The sequence below is a fragment of the Oncorhynchus nerka genome, linkage group LG3, assembly GCF_034236695.1.
Source record: "Oncorhynchus nerka isolate Pitt River linkage group LG3, Oner_Uvic_2.0, whole genome shotgun sequence".
NCBI classification, from domain to species: Eukaryota; Metazoa; Chordata; class Actinopteri; order Salmoniformes; family Salmonidae; genus Oncorhynchus; species Oncorhynchus nerka.
The window spans coordinates 12899658-12920848 of NC_088398.1; the positions used below are offsets into that span (position 1 = coordinate 12899658).

At 45.1% G+C, this 21191-nt stretch overlaps 1 protein-coding gene across 1 annotated transcript in view; it reads left to right on the forward strand.

The window, feature by feature from the left end:
- The window catches only part of LOC115102479 (t-SNARE domain-containing protein 1-like), a 135023-nt gene that overhangs the window by 27301 nt on the left and 86531 nt on the right, over positions 1 to 21191 (forward strand). The window contains exons 2-4 of the mRNA XM_029622482.2: positions 844 to 956; positions 10207 to 10284; positions 10415 to 10484. Of these exons, the coding sequence (XP_029478342.1) occupies positions 869 to 956; positions 10207 to 10284; positions 10415 to 10484 (236 nt within the window). The 5' untranslated portion in view covers positions 844 to 868. The remainder of the gene's footprint in view (positions 1 to 843; positions 957 to 10206; positions 10285 to 10414; positions 10485 to 21191) is intronic.

The window sequence follows — 21191 nt, forward strand, 5'->3', positions numbered from 1 at the left end:
TTCTACCCCTCTCTCTATCTCCTCTCTCTCTCTCTGTCTCTCTCCTCTTCCTCTCTCCTTCTACCCCTCTTTCCATCTCCTCTCTCTCTGTCTCTCTCCTCTTCCTCTCTCCTTCTACCCCTCTCTCCATCTCCTCTCTCTCTGTCTCTCTCCTCTTCCTCTCTCTTTCTACCTTTCTCTCCATCTCCTCTCTCTATACCTCTCTTCTCTCATTTTATCCTTCTGTCCTTCCCCATCTCCTCTCCTCTCTCTATTCCTCTCTGCTCCCTCTCTCTCTGTTCCTTTGCCACCCTTATGAGACAGTCATGAATGCCAGTGTTCACATACCCAGACCCAGGTGCCAGACAAGACCAGACTGGCTTCAATACCACAAAAGGACAGCTGGACAATGACATTAGAACACAATTACAAGCCTACTTAGTTCAATGCCTGCTATTCACAGAGGGCTGAATGTCTTACAGGACAGCTTATGAAATCATGATACCATGTGACCTTTGGTTGTGATGCTGGTAGACACAGGGCTTCATAGATCTCATCATGTCACCTGTGTGTCCATGTCTTAAATAGAGTAAACATTCACTATGCATTCTTTAACCTTTTCGGCGATGTTTTGCACACCTCCTTATAGACGAGGGGGAGGCTGAGTCATGATGCATAATGTCACTGTGGGATCGGGGATTCAGTTCATACACACACTTATATTTATGCACACGTACACACAGATTGCCACATCGCAAATGTCTATCTTTTCCCCTGATGATTCCAGGAATATTGAAAGCCTACTCAGATCCATATAGTATATCCACCAATCCGACTGATGTTGTTGTGTTCTCTCTGTTCCAGACAGACCCAAAACCACCAGGACAGGATGTCTTACGGATCCATCGATGCAGGCTCCTTTGGAGGCAGCCGAAACCCCTTCGGAGGCCCCAAGAGGCAGGGCTACCAACCAGTAGGTAAAGACAAACATTCACTTCCATGATGTCATGCTAACTTCAGCACCATATTTGCACTATAACTGAAACAAACTGTCACTAACACTTTTTTGGACAATATAGAAAACAATACTGAGTTTGTCAAAGTGACATCAATCTGCCACATGGCTTGGTGGCTGACTATGGATGGATGGATGGAAAACACTACCACCCCTTGACCATATGAGGAGAGGCAATCATAAGGTTCATTGCCGTGGAATAGGGTGTGTGTGTGTGTGTGTGTGTGTGTGTGTGTGTGTGTGTGTGTGTGTGTGTGTGTGTGTGTGTGTGTGTGTGTGTGTGTGTGTGTGTGTGTGTGTGTGTGTGTGTGTGTGTGCAGGAAGAGGTCCAAGAGGTCATACTGTATGAGGTCTCTGCAGAGAAATGAAGAGTAGGGGGAGGCAGGACATAAAGTGTTCTTTGTCTTACCATGCACATCAGGAAGGGATAATGCTATTGCTATACGCTCAAGACCTTTGAATATCCATGTACTGGTTTGGAGGGAATATGTACTGGTTTGGAGGGAATATGCACTGGTTTGGAGCGAATATGTACTGGTTTGGAGGGAATATGCACTGGTTTGGAGGGAATATGCACTGGTTTGGAGGGAATATGTACTGGTTTGGAGGGAATATGCACTGGTTTGGAGGGAATATGTACTGGTTTGGAGGGAATATGCACTGGTTTGGAGGGAATATGCACTGGTTTGGAGGAAATATGCACTGGTTTGGAGGGAATATGCACTGGTTTGGAGGAAATATGCACTGGTTTGGAAGGAATATGCACTGGTTTGGAGGAAATATGCACTAGTTTGGAGGGAATATGCACTGGTTTGGAGGGAATATGCACTGGCTTGGAGGGAATATGCACTGGTTTGGAGGGAATATGCACTGGTTTGGAGGGAATATGCACTGGTTTGGAGGAAATATGTACTGGTTTGGAGGGAATATGCACTGGTTTGGAGGGAATATGCACTGGTTTGGAGGAAATATCCACTCTACAGCTCACAACAGATATCCTATTTCAAAGGAGTGTTATCGTGTTAATGACCTGAAGCAGATTTGTAGTGTGATGTCAGGAACTTGGAGAGTGTTAGGCGTCATTGGTCAGTCGCTGCTCTACTCCATGACATTTTACCTTTCACACGTTAGCCTTGTAGTACAGGCCAGATTAAGGCAGGTCTCTAATGGGTATGAGTATTGTATATTGTTCACTACCCTCCGCGTGTGTTACTGTGTTTGTGCGTGTGTGTGTGTGTGTGTGTGTGTGTGTGTGTGTGTGTGTGTGTGTGTGCGCGTGTGTGCGCGCGTGTGTGCCTCTTTATATTGGATATGCTCTGTGTATGTATTCGTACTTTTGTTCCTGTGCTATACAGTTCATTTTAACAGTGATCACAGCTGACACTCCAGTAAGAGTTGCTGGTAGAAGGCATAATGGTGTAGCTCAAATACCCAGTGAAGTAAGATGAATTTGACAGGAGCAAACAAACATCAAACAGGCTCTTTTGTCTCTTAACTCCTACATACTGTAAAACTGGGAGAAAGAAGTGTTCACATTCACTCAGTGACAGTCTCTCTCCCCCCTCTCTGTCTCTCTCTCTTTCTCTCTGCCCATCTCTCTCTCTCTCTCCCCCCAACTCTATCTCTCCCACTCTCTCTCTCTCTCTCTCTCTCTCTTTCTACCCATCACTCTCTCTCTCTCTCTCTCTCTCTTTCTCTCTACCCATCTCTCTCTCTCTCTTTCCCCCAACTATCTCTCCCACTCTCTCTCTCTCTCTCTCTCTCTCTCTCTCTCTCTCTCTCTCTCTCTCTCTCTCTTTTTCTACCCATCACTCTCTCTCTCTCTCTCTCTCTCTCTCTACCCATCTCTCTCTCTCTCTTTCCCCAACTCTATCTCTCCCACTCTCTCTCTCTCTCTCTCTCTCTCTCTCTCTCTCTCTCTCTTCTACCCATCTCTCTCTCTCTCTCTCTTTCTCTCTGCCCATCTCTCTCTCTCTCTTTCCCCAACTCTATCTCTCCCACTCTCTCTCTCTCTCTCTCTCTCTCTCTCTCTCTCTCCCCCACTCTCTCTCTCTCTCTCTTTCTACCCATCACTCTCTCTGTCTCTCTCTTTCTCTCTGCCCATCTCTCTCTCTCTCTTTCCCCCAACTCTATCTCTCCCACTCTCTCTCTCTCTCTCTCTCTCTCTCTCTCTTTTCTACCCATCACTCTCTCTCTTTCCCCCAACTCTATCTCTCCCACTCTCTCTCTCTCTCTCTCTCTCTCTCTCTCTCTCTCTCTATACCCCAACTCTATCTCTCTCCCTCTCTATCTCTCTCTCTCGCTTTCTCTTTCTCTCCCTCCCTCTTTCTCACTCTATCCCCTTATATCTCATTCTCTCTTTCCCCCTTTCTCTCCCTTTATTTCCCCATCTCTCTCTCTCTCTCTCTCGCTCCCTCTCTCCCTAGTGTATAAAGAGCAGACTGGCAGCCTCAGTGTTATGGGGAGACAGATGGGGGTCTGTGCCATCAGAGAGAGTAGCTTTGATCACAGTGAAGCCGGGGCCATTTCAGCAGGCCGGAGCCTGTCAGATTTGCTGTTTGTGGCTTCTGGATCTTGCTGCCTGCGCCGACTGAGCTGTGTGTGTGTGTGTGTGTGTGTGTGTGTGTGTGTGTGTGTGTGTGTGTGTGTGTGTGTGTGTGTGTGTGCGTGTGTGCGCGTGTGCGTGTGTGTGTGTGTGACTTAGCTGTACTGAGCTGTGTAGCAGTGGAGGGGGGCTCAGGAAATGATCAAAGCCCAGGTAGAGTCTCTAATGGAGCTGTCAGTCAGGATAATCTTTCTCTTCCTTTCTCTTGCCAAACCTTTCAAGCCCTTCCAGCATATATGCAACTCTTCTCTTCTACTCCCCGTGTGGGTGCTTAGTCTATCAAACTCCTAGTAGTGTCTGTCTGTGATCTCTCGTGAACATTCACTCACTCTTATTCTTCAATCTCTTCTCTTCGATCACTTGTGGTCAAAAAGTGGAGGCACTCTCCTTTGTCTGCTTGTGGAGAAAACCTGTCTGTTGGGCTCTGCTGTTCCTGGTGTGTGTGTGTTTGAACAGTTGTAATGCCAATAAAGAGAACCCAGGTTGGTCCGGCAGCACACACCAGGTTGGTTTGGCCTTTTCTCGCCGTGTTCTCCCTGTTTTCTGGGACTGACCCTGGGAGAGACCAGTCTCGTTAGACCCTTCTAGTGCTCTGCTCCACAGCCCCAGCCCTGGTCATTAGGATTGGTTGGGATGGAGAGCTGTTTGTCTGGGAGGAGACTTTGATGAGAGACCACTCTACCAGCCACAGGTATCGCTGAGGGTCCGTAAGTGGCCCAAGTGGGGTGTGTGCTGAGCAGCCATGACAATGTCATTGGAGCCGCTGGGAGTGAATTGCTTGCAGTGGTCTGGAGTCACGTATTCAGGTTAGAACTAGAATGTTACTAGAACTAGAACAGCTTGGAAGAGATGGTGTTGCTCAAGAGTTGGAAAACATTGTGGGAGTAAGTTAAAGGTTGTTTGTTTTGCTTCTTTTGTCGGATTGATGATGCATAATCATGCACGCTAACAAAGTTCCAATGGTGAATCACCACAAAGAATTAATGTGTTTATCTAGCGTAAAGAACATTTTTGAAATAATCAACATCTGTATGATCGAAGGTTTTGTGAAAGATATATTTGTAATTACCATTCGAAAGGTCAAGCTTGGCGTCAGACTCTCACTGCATCAGAACATATTCACAACGGTATTTTTAGAGGGCTACAGAAGGCAACCGTATTGATAGGCGATTCTCCCACACATATTTGTGTAGTTGCGTACTGTGCATCATACAGCAACATTGATGAGGCATCAGCGGTTTAATTCAGGGGAAAGAGAGCCAGTTAGCACCAAGCAGATGGAGGAAGAGGCTCACACTCATAACAATTTCTCAGAGCATTAAGAAAGTCCATTAGAACTATATTAGGCTTTAGTGGGCATTTGATGCCTCTCCAACTTCAATGTATTTAGTATATGGATATCTGAAATATCAGCTATGAGTGTGACACAATTCATGTTTCGAGATATATTGTTGGCTACATCACAGGAAAATAGTTGTATTTTCTGCCTGTGTTTTATCTTTGCCAACTCTGTAATTTGTTATGGATGATGGAGTGGGTGAGTGATTGAGAACTGTAAAGGGACTATTATCATCAGACTTCCTGGCAAACAGCAAGGCTTGAACAGCATGGTGTTCTGGCGAAATGCACTGTTATTTTGGAACAGGAGAAGAAGACGCTTTCATGATCACCATTGAATGTGCTCCTGCATTGTCTATGTCTCCTGACTGGAACACACCAACAGAGGAGAAGAGATCACTCTGGAACACACCAACAGAGGAGAAGAGATCCCTCTGGAACACACCAACAGAGGAGAAGAGATCACTCTGGAGTGGGTGGAGGGTAGAGCTGTGTTGAAACGGTGAATCTTTAATGCTTGTTGTGTGTTTTTGTTGCCTTGTCACTCCAGGTACTGTATCTCCAGGCCTGCTCACATCTTGCCCCAAAATTAACCTAGCATGAACTTTGTTATAGCAACTGCAGTGTATGCAGGCTAGGCTAAAGCATGTTTTATGGCAACCCAACATGGTCTGTGTTTAGTTGCGTAGTGTGACTGTTCGAGTGATTGTTCGGAAGACTAAAAACCAAGTTAGCTATGGGAGTTAACACAAGCTTGTGAGAATTATCTGAAAATGACCTGACCTTGGTTAGATCGCTCGAATCAAATACTGGCATACTTTTTGTCCCAAACAAAACTATTTGTGTGTAAGTATAAAAAGGCATCACATACTGAAATAGTCTTTAGAAGTTGGAAGCTCCTCTGGGAGCAAGAAATGAGAAAAAGCTATTTTTCCCCTGCAGTGGGTCTATGCCCAGCCTGGCCCTGTTTTAGGAAGAGTTTCCACAGTGGAACGACAGCTGCTGACCTCGAAGGTAATGAGATGGGAGCTTTTGATTAAGTTGCTCTATGATTTGAGAGTGTAATTGAACGTGTTGCAGATAGTGCATTTGCCGTATCGACAAGCGACACTGCAAAGGCCAGGATGTTAATTTGTCTCTCGCGTGCTGCTGAGGTTTTCATTCATCACGGTAGCACTGTGTGTGTTTTGCGTGTTTGCGTGTTTGCGTGTGTGTGTAGGGCGAAATCAGCAGCTTCTGTATCGGTTGATCAGCATTCCTCAACCTGTCGTGCCGCAGTGTGAAGACACATTTTAATCACTTCCCTTTACACTCTCTTTATGGAGATTGTGCTGAGTGATGCAGTTGGATGTAGTTCTGCTAGACATTATGACGTGATTATAGGTTCAGACCTCTTCCAAAGCACTGTAGAGACAGATAGGAGACCAAGGAAGAAAAAAGATCCAATTAAACACATTAAACATTTTTAAATGCCTATCTAAAAATTCCCAGGCCTGGCTACCTTTCTGTCCCTATCTTAGTCTTTCATCCTGCCTCACCCTTCTCTATTCTCTCCTCTCCATTCCTTTCCTCTCTCCACCTCCCTCCATCCCTTGTTCTTTTTGTGCCAGCTTGTCAGGCAGAGAGCCAGAACACTGTCCAGTGTAGCCGCCAGGAATCCAAGACCACCTTGCGGGGACATGGGGACACTAGAATAATGACTGTGTCAGATACCCTCCACTAGTAGTTGTCATGTGTGTGTGTGTGTGTGTGTGTGTGTGTGTGTGTGTGTGTGTGTGTGTGTGTGTGTGTGTGTGTGTGTGTGTGTGTGTGTGTGTGTGTGTGTGTGTGTGCGTGTGCATACGCATGTGTTCGTGTCAGATAGTGATGGGTAAATACAGTGAAAAGGAAGGAGAGAGGTTGCTCATGACAACGTTTGTATACAGTGCATTCGGAAAGTATTCAGACCCCTCCACTTTTTCCACATTTTGTAACATTACAGACTTTTTCTAAAATTGATTAAATAGTTTTTTCCTCATCAGTCTACACTCAATACCCCATAATGACAAAGCAAAAACAGGTTTTTAGAAATGTTTGCTAATTTATAAAATAAAATATAACACAAATATCACGTTTACATAAGTATTCAGACCCTTTACTCAGCACTTTGTTGCAGCACCTTTGGCAGCGATTACAGCCTCGAGTCTTCTTGGGTATGGCGCTACAAGCTCGGCACACTTTTTGGGAGTTTCTCCCATTCTTCTCTGCAGATCCTCTCAAGCTCTGTCAGGTTGGATGGGGAGAGTTGCTGGACATTCATTTTCAGGTCTCTCCAGAGATGTTTGATCGAGTTCAAGTCCGAACTCTGGCTGAGGCACCCAGGGACATTCAAAAACGTGTGCCTTTTAACCTCTCTAGGGTACGTGGGATGGTAGCGTCCCACCTCGTCAACAGCCAGTGAAACTGCAGGGCGCCAAATTCAAAACAACAGAAATCCCATAATTAGAATTCCTCAAACATACATGTATTTTACACCATTTTAAAGATACACTTGTTGTAAATCCAGCCACAGTGTCCGATTTCAATAGGCTTTACGACCAAAGCAAACCAAATGATTATGTTAGGTCAGAACCAAGTCACAGAAAAACACAGCCATTTTTCTAGCCAAAGAGAGGAGTCACAAAAAGCAGAAATATAGATAGAATTAATCACTAACCTTTGATGATCTTGATCAGATGACACTCATAGGACATCATGTTACACAATACATGTATGTTTTGTTCTGTAAAGTTCATATTTATATCCACAAATCTGAGTTTACATTGGCGTGTTATGTTCAGTACGCACGGTCATAAATGTTCCAACCGGAGAATTCCTTTGTCTGTAGATTTGCAATGGAACAGAGCTAACTATCACGTGAACGCGTGAGACTGAGCTCGTGGCTCTCTGGCAGACCTCTAAATCATTCCCCTCTCATTCACCCCAACTTCACAGTAAAAGCATCAAACAAGGTTCTAAAGACTGTTGACATCTAGTGGAAGCCTTAGGAAGTGCAATATGACCCCATAGACACTGTGTATTTGATAGGCCAAGAGTTGAAATTTCTTCTCAGGTTTTTGCCTGCAATATGAGTTCTGTTATACTCACAGACATCATTCAAACAGTTTTAGAAACGTCAGAGTGTTTTCTATCCAAATCTACTAATTATATGCATATTCAAGTACATCGCTCAGAGACAAAAACAACCCAAACAGATATCCGCCATGTTGTGTAGTCAACAGAAGTCAAAATGACGCACAATGTTTCTACTGTGAAGTGGGCGGAATGAGAGGGGAATGAGTCAGAGGTCTGCCAGAGAGCCACGAGCTCTCGCTTTGTCACTATGGGTATTGTGTGTAACTTGCTGAGCTTTGTATTTATTTAATTCAGAATAAGGCTGTAATGTAACAAAATGTGGAAGAAGTCAAGGGATCTGAATACTTTCCAATGGTGCTGTATTTGCATATCTTTTCATATGGGAGTGCTGTTTTGAAGCATGTCTTTGTCTGTGTGTGACTGTGTGTGCATGTGTCTGTGTGTGTGCGTGTATGTGTGCGCGTGTGCGCGTGTGTGTGTGATAATTGAAGATAGAGTGGGGCTGGATCCAGGTGGTGGAAGATAAAGGGCTTAGAAGTGATCCCGTCGTGCCACCGCTTCCCCACCAGCAGGGGTGTATTTACGTAACACAGCAGTTTGCAGTGGATGGCTGGGCCTGCCACGATATCTGTCTCACACACATTCAACTCGTTCTACCGTGAACCGGGCGTGGTCAGACATCACACACACATCGCAGACCTGACTACACATAAGCATGCACACACACTCAAATACAGCTAGCTAAGCCAACCCAACTAGCTAAGCCCCCAACCGAGTGTAGTCTGAGAAGTTACACCCACACACATATATGAACACTCACATACTCACAGAGACAAACAAAGCCTAATCAGATGGCATACAAGGATGAACAGACAGAAGAGAGACCAGGGTAATGCCACTGGTTAGTGGGTAGAATGGTGCAGAGTAATCAATGTCTCCCCTGAAATTGCACTCACCATCCGTATCATTGGGTGACTTTGTGTCACCCTTCTGTAGTCCTCCATCCTTCCATCTCTCCCTCTATCCCTCCATCAGCAGAGTGTGAAACACTAGGTCACTGATGTGAGGAGAGGGATGACTTAGCCCTCTGAGTTCCTCCACACAGACATAGGTGGTTCCATGTGAAGCAGCATGAACATTGAGCATCCGCCATTTATCATAACGATGGGAAGAACTGGACAAGCGTGTGTCGAAGGCGGGAGAATGTAGATCACACTAGGGGAAGTAAAGGTCATTGTACTGAAAAATGACACCATTTGAAAATGTATCGCTATCGTGTAGCGTGTACGTTTGACTTAATCCCTATTGTTTCCACCACAGCAAACTGTCCATAGTTTGTTAAATCAAGTGAATGACCCTTAATATGCAGACATGACGATCCTATGTCTCAGTGAACTGCAAACCTTTCTTTTGTTATTCTGTGCCTCAGTTGTGGTTTTAGAGCACAGCTTAATGGAACAATGCTCATACAGTATGCAGGTTCAACAGACTTCCTCTTTCTTTTCCCGTACCTTTTCATTCCATCCAGTAATCCCCCACCACTCATTGTCATTTTCACACCTGCCGAAACACTACTGGTAGTAGTCTGATAAAAATGTCCAAAAATAACTTTACAATTACTCAATTACAGTCACTTTAGGGGTCAGAATTAGACATAGTCCGACCTTGGTCTGTGTTTTCTGTGTGCCACTATGTTCTACTGCTGTTGCTTTTCTCCCGTTGACAATGATCAGTTCTTTCTGGCGTTCTTGCTCTGTGACATTCTGTCCTTTTGATCAGGGAGAAGAGTCTTGCCCACATAACCCATCAGCTGGACTCACGACTCCCAGCAATTTACTTCCTGCTCACTGCTATTAGAAAAAATAAATACATATTCTTACCTGTCGTGACTACTGAAGAGGCAAAGACATGTCCATGACCTTCAGGTCATTAGGAAAACAGTGTAAATTCCCTCAGAGCTATTTAGCAGTTACCTAAGGTGTTTGGTTCATAGTCGATGGACCCAGATTACAGTCCTGGACAAGGTTAAACCCCATATTCACTGTAACACATTTCATGATGGAACATTGTTGTGTTTTATCTCAAATATCTGCCTTGTTATTGGTGTGTTTTTATCATGCTCCATCGAACTGATGTCCATCATGTCTTCTCCAAGCAACACAGGTCAGCTCCTCAGAGCTGCAAGACGTGTTTCAAGAGACCTCCTCCAACATTTTCCAGATCAATGCAAATGGTGAGTCTTGTAAATATGTTTGTGTGTGTGTGTGTGTGTGTGTCTTTTCTGTTATACTTTTGAGATATTACTCTAAAAGCACTTGAACGTCTTTGATGTTTACAATACTATATGTTCCTCCCCATCTCAGTTGTAGCATTAGAGAAGAGTCTTCAATCGTTAGGAACGTCCAGAGACACTGCTGAACTGCGACAGAGCCTGTGAGTAATCACAACACGCACACACACACAGAAATTAAAGTACTTACATATTCATATCAACACATTAGTGTGCAACTCAAGCGAGTCAATCAACGGCTTCCTCCCTCAATTAACCAACCGTCTGAACACTAACCATGTATTGCTGTGTTATTGACATCACATACTGCTGCAACCATTTATTAGCTACAGATAAAGTGTAGCCTGATACATAGCCTCTGAGTGTTCATGCTGCTTGACCTGTCTGTCCTTTAATCATGCCGAGGGTCACATTAAACCCAGTAGCTCCAGAACAGAGCATATTTTCTCTTTGTTTCAACCTCCTTTTTCATAGCTGATATTGATTCTACTTGTTTTAGTTGAGCTGCCAGCAATTACCAAATTCCTGCCTGATGACAAAGTGGCCAATCTGAGATGATTGTGTCTGTTTAAAATGCATTACACCCCACTGTACTGCCTTGCATGTCTTTAATTCTATCAACATTTTTTTTTATGACCACCTTGGAAACCTACACTGTCTGACTCTTTGTGTGTGTGTGTGTGTGTGTGTGTGTGTGTGTGTGTGTGTGTGTGTGTGTGTGTGTGTGTGTGTGTGTGTGTGTGTGTGTGTGTGTGTGTGTGTGTGTGTGTGCGCGTGCGTGGATGTGTGTGTGTGTGTTTCTTTTGCTTTCTGTTCATCAATATTGATGCAGGAAGTTAACCATTATACACAATGATCTGGGCTCACTGCTCTGAATTACTAGAAACAAAATGGTTTTCCATGTGATGTGACCCCTCTGTGTCAGCTGTCAACAGCTACAGTAATGTATGTATTCTAGTGTCTTGAAATTATGGTTGAATGGTGCAGTTGAATGGTGCATTTGAATTGCTGAATGGTGCAGTTGAATTATTGAATGGTGCAGTTGAATGGTTGAATGGTGCAGTTGAATGGTTGAATGGTACAATTGAAGGGTTGAATGGTGCATTTGAATTGTTGAATGGTGCAGTTGAATGATTATTGGTACAGTTGAATTGTTGAATGGTGCAGTAAGATGGCTTAGCAGTCGAACGTCTTGTAGTGTCGTGTCCCTTGTATATATCGTTTTTAAAAATATTTTTAACATATTTTTCTTCGCATATCTTTTAAAACATTTTGTTAAACCTCAACTTCTAAATACTCTCCTGCAACCCGCCTCACCCAATGTAGCTATTTTCTTCTAAAGTACTTATATCTACTTTGGATCCAGAACCCCTCAACTGAAGCTAGCCAGCTAACTACCAGCTAGCTACCACCTATCAGTCAGCAAACCATTGCTAGCGGTCTTCAGCTAACCGGTCATCAGCTAACCTTTAGCTCGGAAAGCTCTCGCCAGTTCGAACAACGCGACTCTAACCAGAGCATAACGGACCTATTATTTTTATCCCCGGATTCCCACCGGATTCCCACCGCAAACGGAACATTTTCAGCTGGATTCTTCACAACTAGCTATCTAGCTAACCGCAATCCCCGGATGATTACTCCTGGCTAGCGTTTCCACCCACTTAGCTTGAAGCTAGCCCGGCCAGAGCTCCTGTGCTACCACCGAAGCATACTCCTGGGCTACAATATCCGGACCCACGACCGGTCTATCGATGTCACCGCATGAAGAGGAATAAACAGACTCACCCCATCGCGACGTCCCCCAAAGGCTAACTTTCTAGCCCTTGCTATCTCCTTGCTTGCTAATCCGGCCTGCTAACTGCTAGTTTGTTTAGCCCCGGTCCGCTAACTGCTACCTTGTTTAGCCCTGGCCTACTAACTGTTAGCTTGTTAGCACAGGTCTGCTAACCGTCTGAATCGCCGCGTCCCAAACACTCACTGGACCCATATTTACTTTCTCTTTTCTCTTTTTAATTTGTTTATACCTTCCGGTAACCTGCCTCACCCAATGTGATACGGAATCGCCATTATTTTTAATTTCTAGAACACACTCAAGAACCTCCAGAAGCTAACCAGCTAACTAGCTACAAGCTATTTAGTCATTGTTAGCCACCGCTAACTGTTTTTAACCTGGATAACACTCGCCAGTCCAGCTTCCCTGCCCCATCCACCGCTGCCCCCCTGGACACTGATCACTTGGCTACATAGCTGATGCATGCTAGACTGTCCATTAATCACGGTACTCCATTCTGCTTGTTTATGTTTTATCTGTCGGCCCCAGCCGCACTCAGGCTCTGTGTGTAGTTAATCCGACCCCCCCTGCCTAGCCTACGCCATTTTACCTGCTGTTGTTGTGCTAGCTGATTAGCTGTTGTTGTCTCACCTACTGTTTTAGCTACTGTTTTAGCTAGCTCTCCCAATTCAACACCTGTGATTACTGTATGTCTCTCTCAAATGTCAATATGCCTTGTATACTGTTGTTCAGGTTAGTTATCATTGTTTTAGTTTACAATGGAGCCCCTAGTTCCACTCTTCATACCCCTGATACCTTCTTTGTCCCACCTCCCACACATGTGGTGACCTCACCCATTACAACCAGCATGTCCAGAGATACAACCTCTCTCATCATCACCCAGTGCCTGGGCTTACCTCTGCTGTACCCGCACCCCACCATACCCCTGTCTGCGCATTATGCCCTGAATATATTCTACCATGCCCAGAAACCTGCTCCTCTTATTCTCTGTCCCCAACGCTCTAGGCGACCAGTTTTGATAGCCTTTAGCCGCACCCTCATACTACTCCTCCTCTGTTCCGCGGGTGATGTGGAGGTAAACCCAGGCCCTGCATGTCCCCAGGCACACTCATTTGTTGACTTCTGTGATCGAAAAAGCCTTGGTTTCATGCATGTCAACATCAGAAGCCTCCTCCCTAAGTTTGTTTTACTCACTGCTTTAGCACACTCTGCTAACCCTGATGTCCTTGCCGTGTCTGAATCCTGGCTCAGGAAGGCCACCAAAAATTCTGAGATTTCCATACCCAACTATAACATCTTCCGTCAAGATAGAACTGCCAAAGGGGGAGGAGTTGCAGTCTACTGCAGAGATAGCCTGCAAAGTAATGTCATACTTTCCAGGTCCATACCCAAACAGTTCGAACTACTAATTTTGAAAATTACTCTCTCCAGAAATAAGTCTCTCACTGTTGCCGCCTGCTACCGACCCCCCTCAGCTCCCAGCTGTGCCCTGGACACCATTTGTGAATTGATCACCCCCCATCTAGCTTCAGAGTTTGTTCTGTTAGGTGACCTAAACTGGGATATGCTTAACACCCCGGCAGTCCTACAATCTAAACTAGATGCCCTCAATCTCACACAAATCATCAAGGAACCCACCAGGTACAACCCTAACTCTGTAAACAAGGGCACGCTCATAGACGTCATCCTAACCAACTGGCCCTCCAAATACACCTCCGCTGTCTTCAACCAGGATCTCAGCAATCACTGCCTCATTGCCTGTATCCGCTACGGAGCCGCAGTCAAACGACCACCCCTCATCACTGTCAAACACTCCCTAAAACACTTCTGTGAGCAGGCCTTTCTAATTGACCTGGCCCGGGTATCCTGGAAGGACATTGACCTCATCCCGTCAGTTGAGGATGCCTGATCATTCTTTAAAAGTAACTTCCTCACCATTTTAGATAAGCATGCTCCGTTCAAAAAATGCAGAACTAAGAACAGATATAGCCCTTGGTTCACTCCAGACCTGACTGCCCCCGACCAGCACAAAAACATCCTGTGGCGGACTGCAATAGCATCGAACAGTCCCCGCGATATGCAACTGTTCAGGGAAGTCAGGAACCAATACACGCAGTCAGTCAGGAAAGCTAAGGCCAGCTTCTTCAGGCAGAAGTTTGCATCCTGTAGCTCCAACTCCAAAAGTTCTGGGACACTGTGAAGTCCATGGAGAACAAGAGCACCTCCTCCCAGCTGCCCACTGCACTGAGGCTAGGTAACACGGTCACCACCGATAAATCCATGATTATCGAAAACTTCAACAAGCATTTCTCAACGGCTGGCCATGCCTTCCGCCTGGCTACTCCAACCTCGGCCAACAGCTCCGCCCCCCGCAGCTACTCGCCCAAGCCTCTCCAGGTTCTCCTTTACCCAAATCCAGATAGCAGATGTTCTGAAAGAGCTGCAAAACCTGGACCCGTACAAATCAGCTGGGCTTGACAATCTGGACCCTCTATTTTTGAAACTATCCGCCGCCATTGTCGCAACCCCTATTACCAGCCTGTTCAACCTCTCTTTCATATCGTCTGAGATCCCCAAGGACTGGAAAGCTGCTGCAGTCATTCCCCTCTTCAAAGGGGGAGACACCCTGGACCCAAACTGTTACAGACCTATATCCATCCTGCCCTGCCTATCTAAGGTCTTCGAAAGCCAAGTCAACAAACAGGTCACTGACCATCTCGAATCCCACCGTACCTTCTCCGCTGTGCAATCTGGTTTCCGAGCCGGTCACGGGTGCACCTCAGCCACGCTCAAGGTACTAAACGATATCATAACCGCCATCGATAAAAGACAGTACTGTGCAGCCGTCTTCATCGACCTTGCCAAGGCTTTCGACTCGGCCAATCACCATATTCTTATCGGCAGACTCAGCAGCCTCGGTTTTTCGGATGACTGCCTTGCCTGGTTCACCAATTACTTTGCAGACAGAGTTCAGTGTGTCAAATCGGAGGGCATGCTGTCCGGTCCTCTGGAAGTCTCTATGGGGGTGCCACAGGGTTCAATCCTCGGGCCGACTCTTTTTTCTGTATATATCAATGATGTTGCTCTTGCTGTGGGCGATTCCCTGATCCACCTCTACGCAGACGACACCATTCTATATACATCCGGCCCGTCCTTGGACACTGTGCTATCTAACCTCCAAACGAGCTTCAATGCCATACAACACTCCTTCCGTGGCCTCCAACTGCTCTTAAACGCTAGTAAAACCAAATGCATGCTTTTCAACCGTTCGCTGCCTGCACCCGCACGCCTGACCAGCATCACCACCCTGGATGGTTCCAACCTTGAATATGTGGACATCTATAAGTACCTGGGTGTCTGGCTAGACTGTAAACTCTCCTTCCAGACTCATATCAAACATCTCCAATCGAAAATCAAATCAAGAGTCGGCTTTCTATTCCGCAACAAAGCCTCCTTCACTCACGCCGCCAAACTTACCCTAGTAAAACTGACTATCCTACCGATCCTCGACTTCAGCGATGTCATCTACAAAATTGCTTCCAACACTCTACTCAGCAAACTGGATGCAGTTTATCACAGGGCCATCCGTTTTGTCACTAAAGCACCTTATACCACCCACCACTGCGACTTGTATGCTCTAGTCGGCTGGCCCTCGCTACATATTCGTCTCCAGACCCACTGGCTCCAGGTCATCTACAAGTCCATGCTAGGTAAAGCTCCGCCTTATCTCAGTTCACTGGTCACGATGGCAACACCCATCCGTAGCACGCGCTCCAGCAGGTGTATCTCACTGATCATCCCTAAAGCCAACACCTCATTTGGCCGCCTTTCGTTCCAGTTCTCTGCTGCCTGTGACTGGAACGAATTGCAAAAATCGCTGAAGTTGGAGCCTTTATCTCCATCACCAACTTCAAACATCTGCTATCTGAGCAGCTAACCGATCGCTGCAGCTGTACATAGTCTATCGGCAAATAGCCCACCCATTTTTACCTACCTCATCCCCATACTATTTTTATTTATTTACTTTTCTGCTCTTTTGCACATCAATAACCCTACCTGTACATGACCATCTGATCATTTATCACTCCAGTGTTAATCTGCAAAATTGTAATTATTCGCCTACCTCATGCCTTTTGCACACAATGTATATATACTCCCCTTCTTTTTTTTTTTCCTTTTGTGTTATTGACTTGTTAATTGTTTACTCCATGTGTAACTCTGTGTTGTCTGTTCACACTGCTATGCTTTATCTTGGCCAGGTCGCAGTTGCAAATGAGAACTTGTTCTCAACCAGCCTACCTGGTTAAATAAAGGTGAAATATATATATATTTTTTAATCATGTTGAGTGGATGCCACATACTCACGGCTACTCACTGCCACTTCAAGCAACTACCGTAACTGTAGCGAGGACGGTTGATTGATGGGGTGGATTTTTTAACATTTTCACGAGAGAGAATTGTCTTCATCTACTATTGTAATGGTGGGCATATTTTACACAAACGCCTTTGAAAGAGAGAAGAAGCCAAATCAAAACACATTTCCTTCGTGCCTCTGGTTAAGAATGTTAACCGACCATCTGCACCCACGGTCTACCACTCTACTCCCGGCTACAACCACAATCTCACGGTTAATAGAATTGGACCCGTCCTTGTAATCGTGGAAATGCACACAGCAAAAGTCTAAGTGGATTAATCGCTCCCACCCTCTGAGTGTCATTGTCTTTGTTAGTGCATTAGGCATTCTGTGGTGACTTGTCCGTAACCCACCAGAGGACGAGGACACTGTTTAGAGGAGAGGAGAAAGAGGAGAGGGAGAGGAGATGGGGAGGAGAGGGGGAGAAGAGGGGGAGAAGAAGAGGGAGGAGAGGCGAGATGAAGGAGAGGTGAGATGAAGGAGAGGAGAGAGGGAGGAGAAGAGAGGGAAGAGAGGAGAACAGAGGCGGCAACAGATTCTGCTCTGACAGACAGACAGAAGGCCAACTGCCGCAGAGGGCCTCGGAGAGCCTCTCCTCAACCAGCCATAAGGCATACCTTCTGCCACGGGCTCCCCACAGCAAAGCCCTCACACAGTACAGTACATTACAGTACAGACACTGGAGCTATAGATGGAGGATACTGTAGGAAACGTTACGTCAATTACTGTATGTACCCAGGGCTTTTATCTTGCAGAGACAGATCCACATTTATCAAGGACTTTTAGCAAATAACCCCTATCAAGAACCTTTAGCAAATAACCCCTATCAAGAACCTTTAGCAAATAACCCCTATCAAGAACCTTTAGCAAATAACCCCTATCAAGAACCTTTAGCAAATAACCCCTATCAAGAACCTTTAGCAAATAACCCCTATCAAGAACCTTTAGCAAATAACCCCTATCAAGAACCTTTAGCAAATAACCCCTATCAAGAACCTTTAGCAAATAACCCTATCAAGAACCTTTAGCAAATAACCCCAAGAACCTTTAGCAAATAACCCCTATCAAGAACCTTTAGCAAATAACCCCTATCAAGAACCTTTAGCAAATAACCCCTATCAAGAACCTTTAGCAAATAACCCCTATCAAGAACCTTTAGCAAATAACCCCTATGTGTTTTTCATGGGGCTATAAAATGATATGATGACATTTTTGATGGGATATTAAATAGTGTTACATCAGACACACTGATGTTCCTACAAACAACCTCCACACATAACTGCACAGTACTACCATACTATACTGCCTTTTTACAGTCAATAAATATTCTGCTAAATTCACATCTATTACAAAATCCACCAAACTAATGTGCTGTGAAATATATTATTGATAAAACATGTCAAATATGCTTCTATTTGTTGATGAAAAAACATTTACTGTGAAGACCATTAGCTAAATTAGCCCTGTGCTAATATGTAGAAACATCATTTATTTTTTCCACTAAAGTAATTAGTTTTCTACAATGCTACATGGGTTTATTTGAGTCAATATAATCATACTCTATTTAGTTTTTTAAAGACAGCACTATGGAACAATTAATTTAATGAAATCGCATGATATAGAGAGAGAGCGATAGACAAGGCTTGAAGGAGGGATGAAGAAGAAACTATATACTACTGCTGTAGTGCCTGCATGCATGCTTGCGTGAGAGGCCTTGAACAAATACTCTCTAAATTCACCAAATCTCCCTAGACTGTGTTGTGGAGATCTGCAATAAGAACATTGATTTAGTGTCTGGTGCTGTCTGTGCAGGCTTGGCCTCAGAGCCTGGTGCTGCCCTGGTCCCCTCTAGCCTATCTTGGTCACAAGATACTGCACAGTACATCAGACCTGAGATCATGTACTATTTTAATTCATTTCAGATACTATATCAGGGCTTGACTGAGTTTAAGTGGCGCAATGGAAACAATGAAACAATCTGCCAAGTTGATTGTCCAGACAGTCTACAGCAGCGTTTCCCAAACTCGGTCTTGGAGACCCCAAGGGGTGCACATTTAGTTTTATTGCACTAGCACTACACAGCTGATTCAAATAATGACCTCATAATCAAGCTTTGATTATTTGAATCAGCTGTGGCGTGTTAGGTCAAAAACTAAACGTGCCCCTTCGGGTCTCCAGGACCGAGTTTGGGAAACGCTGGGATAAATCAAACACTAAAGGTAGGATTCTGAATATGATTTGAATCCAGGTCTGATGTACAGTACATTCTGTCCTGGTGCTCCCTGTAGAGTGTAACGGCTTTCTTCCTGGGAAGGAGAGGCGGACCAAAACGCAGCGTGGTTAGGGTTAAACATCTTTAATAAAGACGAATACCGAGAAAACACTACAAATATACAAAACAATAAATGTGAAAACAGTCCTGTGTGGTGAAACAAACACAGACACGGAAATAACCACCCACAAATCCCAACACAAAACAGGCTACCTAAATATGGTTCCCAATCAGAGACAATGACTAACACCTGCCTCTGATTGAGAACCATATCAGGCCAAACATAGAAATAGACAAACCAGACACACAACATAGAATGCCCACCCAGCTCACGTCCTGACCAACACTAAAAAAAGTAAAACACACAAGAATTATGGCCAGAACGTGACATAGAGACCCAGGGATGAACACGGCTAGAGAGACCTTCACCGTACATCCTCACCCTAGTCCTCAAATATTGATCTAAATCTGGAGAGAGGAAATGAGGGGAAAAATAGATAGACAGACAGTCCTCAGTGTATTAGTGAACTCAGAACCAGGGCCATGTCACTGTAATTCTCTGGCCACTGTGGGAAGAACCAAGACAACCTAGTAGAAAACAGTGGGAAAATAGACTTCCTGTTTTTTCAGAGAGAGAAAGAGTGAGAGTGAGAGAGAGAGCGATCTCGAGGTTGAAGACCAAGCAACAGTACAGTCACGTTAGCTTCTGAAGGGAGAAATAAGTTGAGCTTCAAGTATGCCCCCTAAAGCCAGAGAAAGTATGACCTCTGTGTTTTTGGTGTATGACTTATTGTGCTCTGTCTCTGTCACTCTGCATTCAAACCACTCATGAAAACAGCTTTGTTCGCCCATACATGCAAGACCGGTAGTACTAGAACACACTAGAACACAGAATCCTTGTGACTTCCGGGTTGGAGCTGGTTGGAGCGAGCGGTCGCATCTGCACTCGGTCCGCAGGTAGTATTACATTTCATTACATTTCATTATAGTACAACGGTTTGATTTGTCTAATCTTAGCAATTTCTTCTTAGCTAGCTACATAGCCGTCTTTGTATCATAGATAATTGCGTAATTATCGTATTTCGTCGTCCTAACGCAGTCTACACTGCCCTGCAGCTAGCCAGCTAGCTAACGTCCACCGTCTACCGATTAGCAGCACAACTATTACACTCAACTGAACGACTTGATTAGTGTAGTGTTAGCTAGCTACATAGTTGTCTTTGCTGTCTTCGTACCCAAGATAATTGTGTAGTTTAGAGTGTGTAGTTTTATGTCGTCCTTAACATAGGAGACTCTGCTAGCTAGCCAACAGCTAGCCAACGTCTACCGAACAGAACTTCTGCACTCAACAATCCGCCGCATTTCGCTCGCCTCCACAGGTAGTATCACATTTTTCATTTCATTTCATTACAGTACAACGGCTTGATTTGTTTGATCGTAGCTAGCTACATAGCTAGCTACATAGCCGTCTTTGTATCAAAGATAATTGTGTAGTCTAGAGCGATTTCCTAGGTTAGCTAGCCAGCTATTGTCGTTCTTTTAACGCAACGTAACGTAATCAACACTGCTAGCTAGCCAGCTAGCCCCGAATAGCAGCACAGTAGAAACTATTACACTCAACGGAACGACTTGATTAGTGTAGTGTCAACAACGCAGCCAATGCCAGCTAGCCTACATAGTCAACAACGCAGCCTCTGCCAGCTAGCCTACTTCAGCAGTACTGTATCATTTTAATAATTTTAGTCAATAAGATTCTTGCTACGTAAGCTTAACTTTCTGAACACTCGTGACGTGTAGTCCACTTGTCATTCCAATCTCCTTTGCATTAGCGTAGCCTCTTGTGTAGCCTGTCAACTATGTGTCTGTCTATCCCTGTTCTCTCCTCTCTGCACAGACCATACAAACGCTCCACACCGCGTGGGCCGCGGCCACCCTAATCTGGTGGTCCCAGCGCACGACCCACGTGAGTTCCAGGTCTCCGGTAGCCTCTGGAACTGCCGATCTGCGGCCAACAAGGCAGAGTTCATCTCCGCCTATGTCTCCCTCCAGTCCCTCGACTTCTTGGCACTGACGGAAACATGGATCACCACAGACAACACTGCTACTCCTACTGCTCTCTCTTCGTCTGCCCACGTGCTCTCGCACACCCGAGAGCTTCTGGTCAGCGGGGTGGTGGCACCGGGATCCTCATCTCTCCCAAGTGGTCATTCTCTCTTTCTCCCCTTACCCATCTGTCTATCGCCTCCTTTGAATTCCATGCTGTCACAGTTACCAGCCCTTTCAAGCTTAACATCCTTATCATTTATCGCCCCTCCAGGTTCCCTCGGAGAGTTCATCAATGAGCTTGATGCCTTGATAAGCTCCTTTCCTGA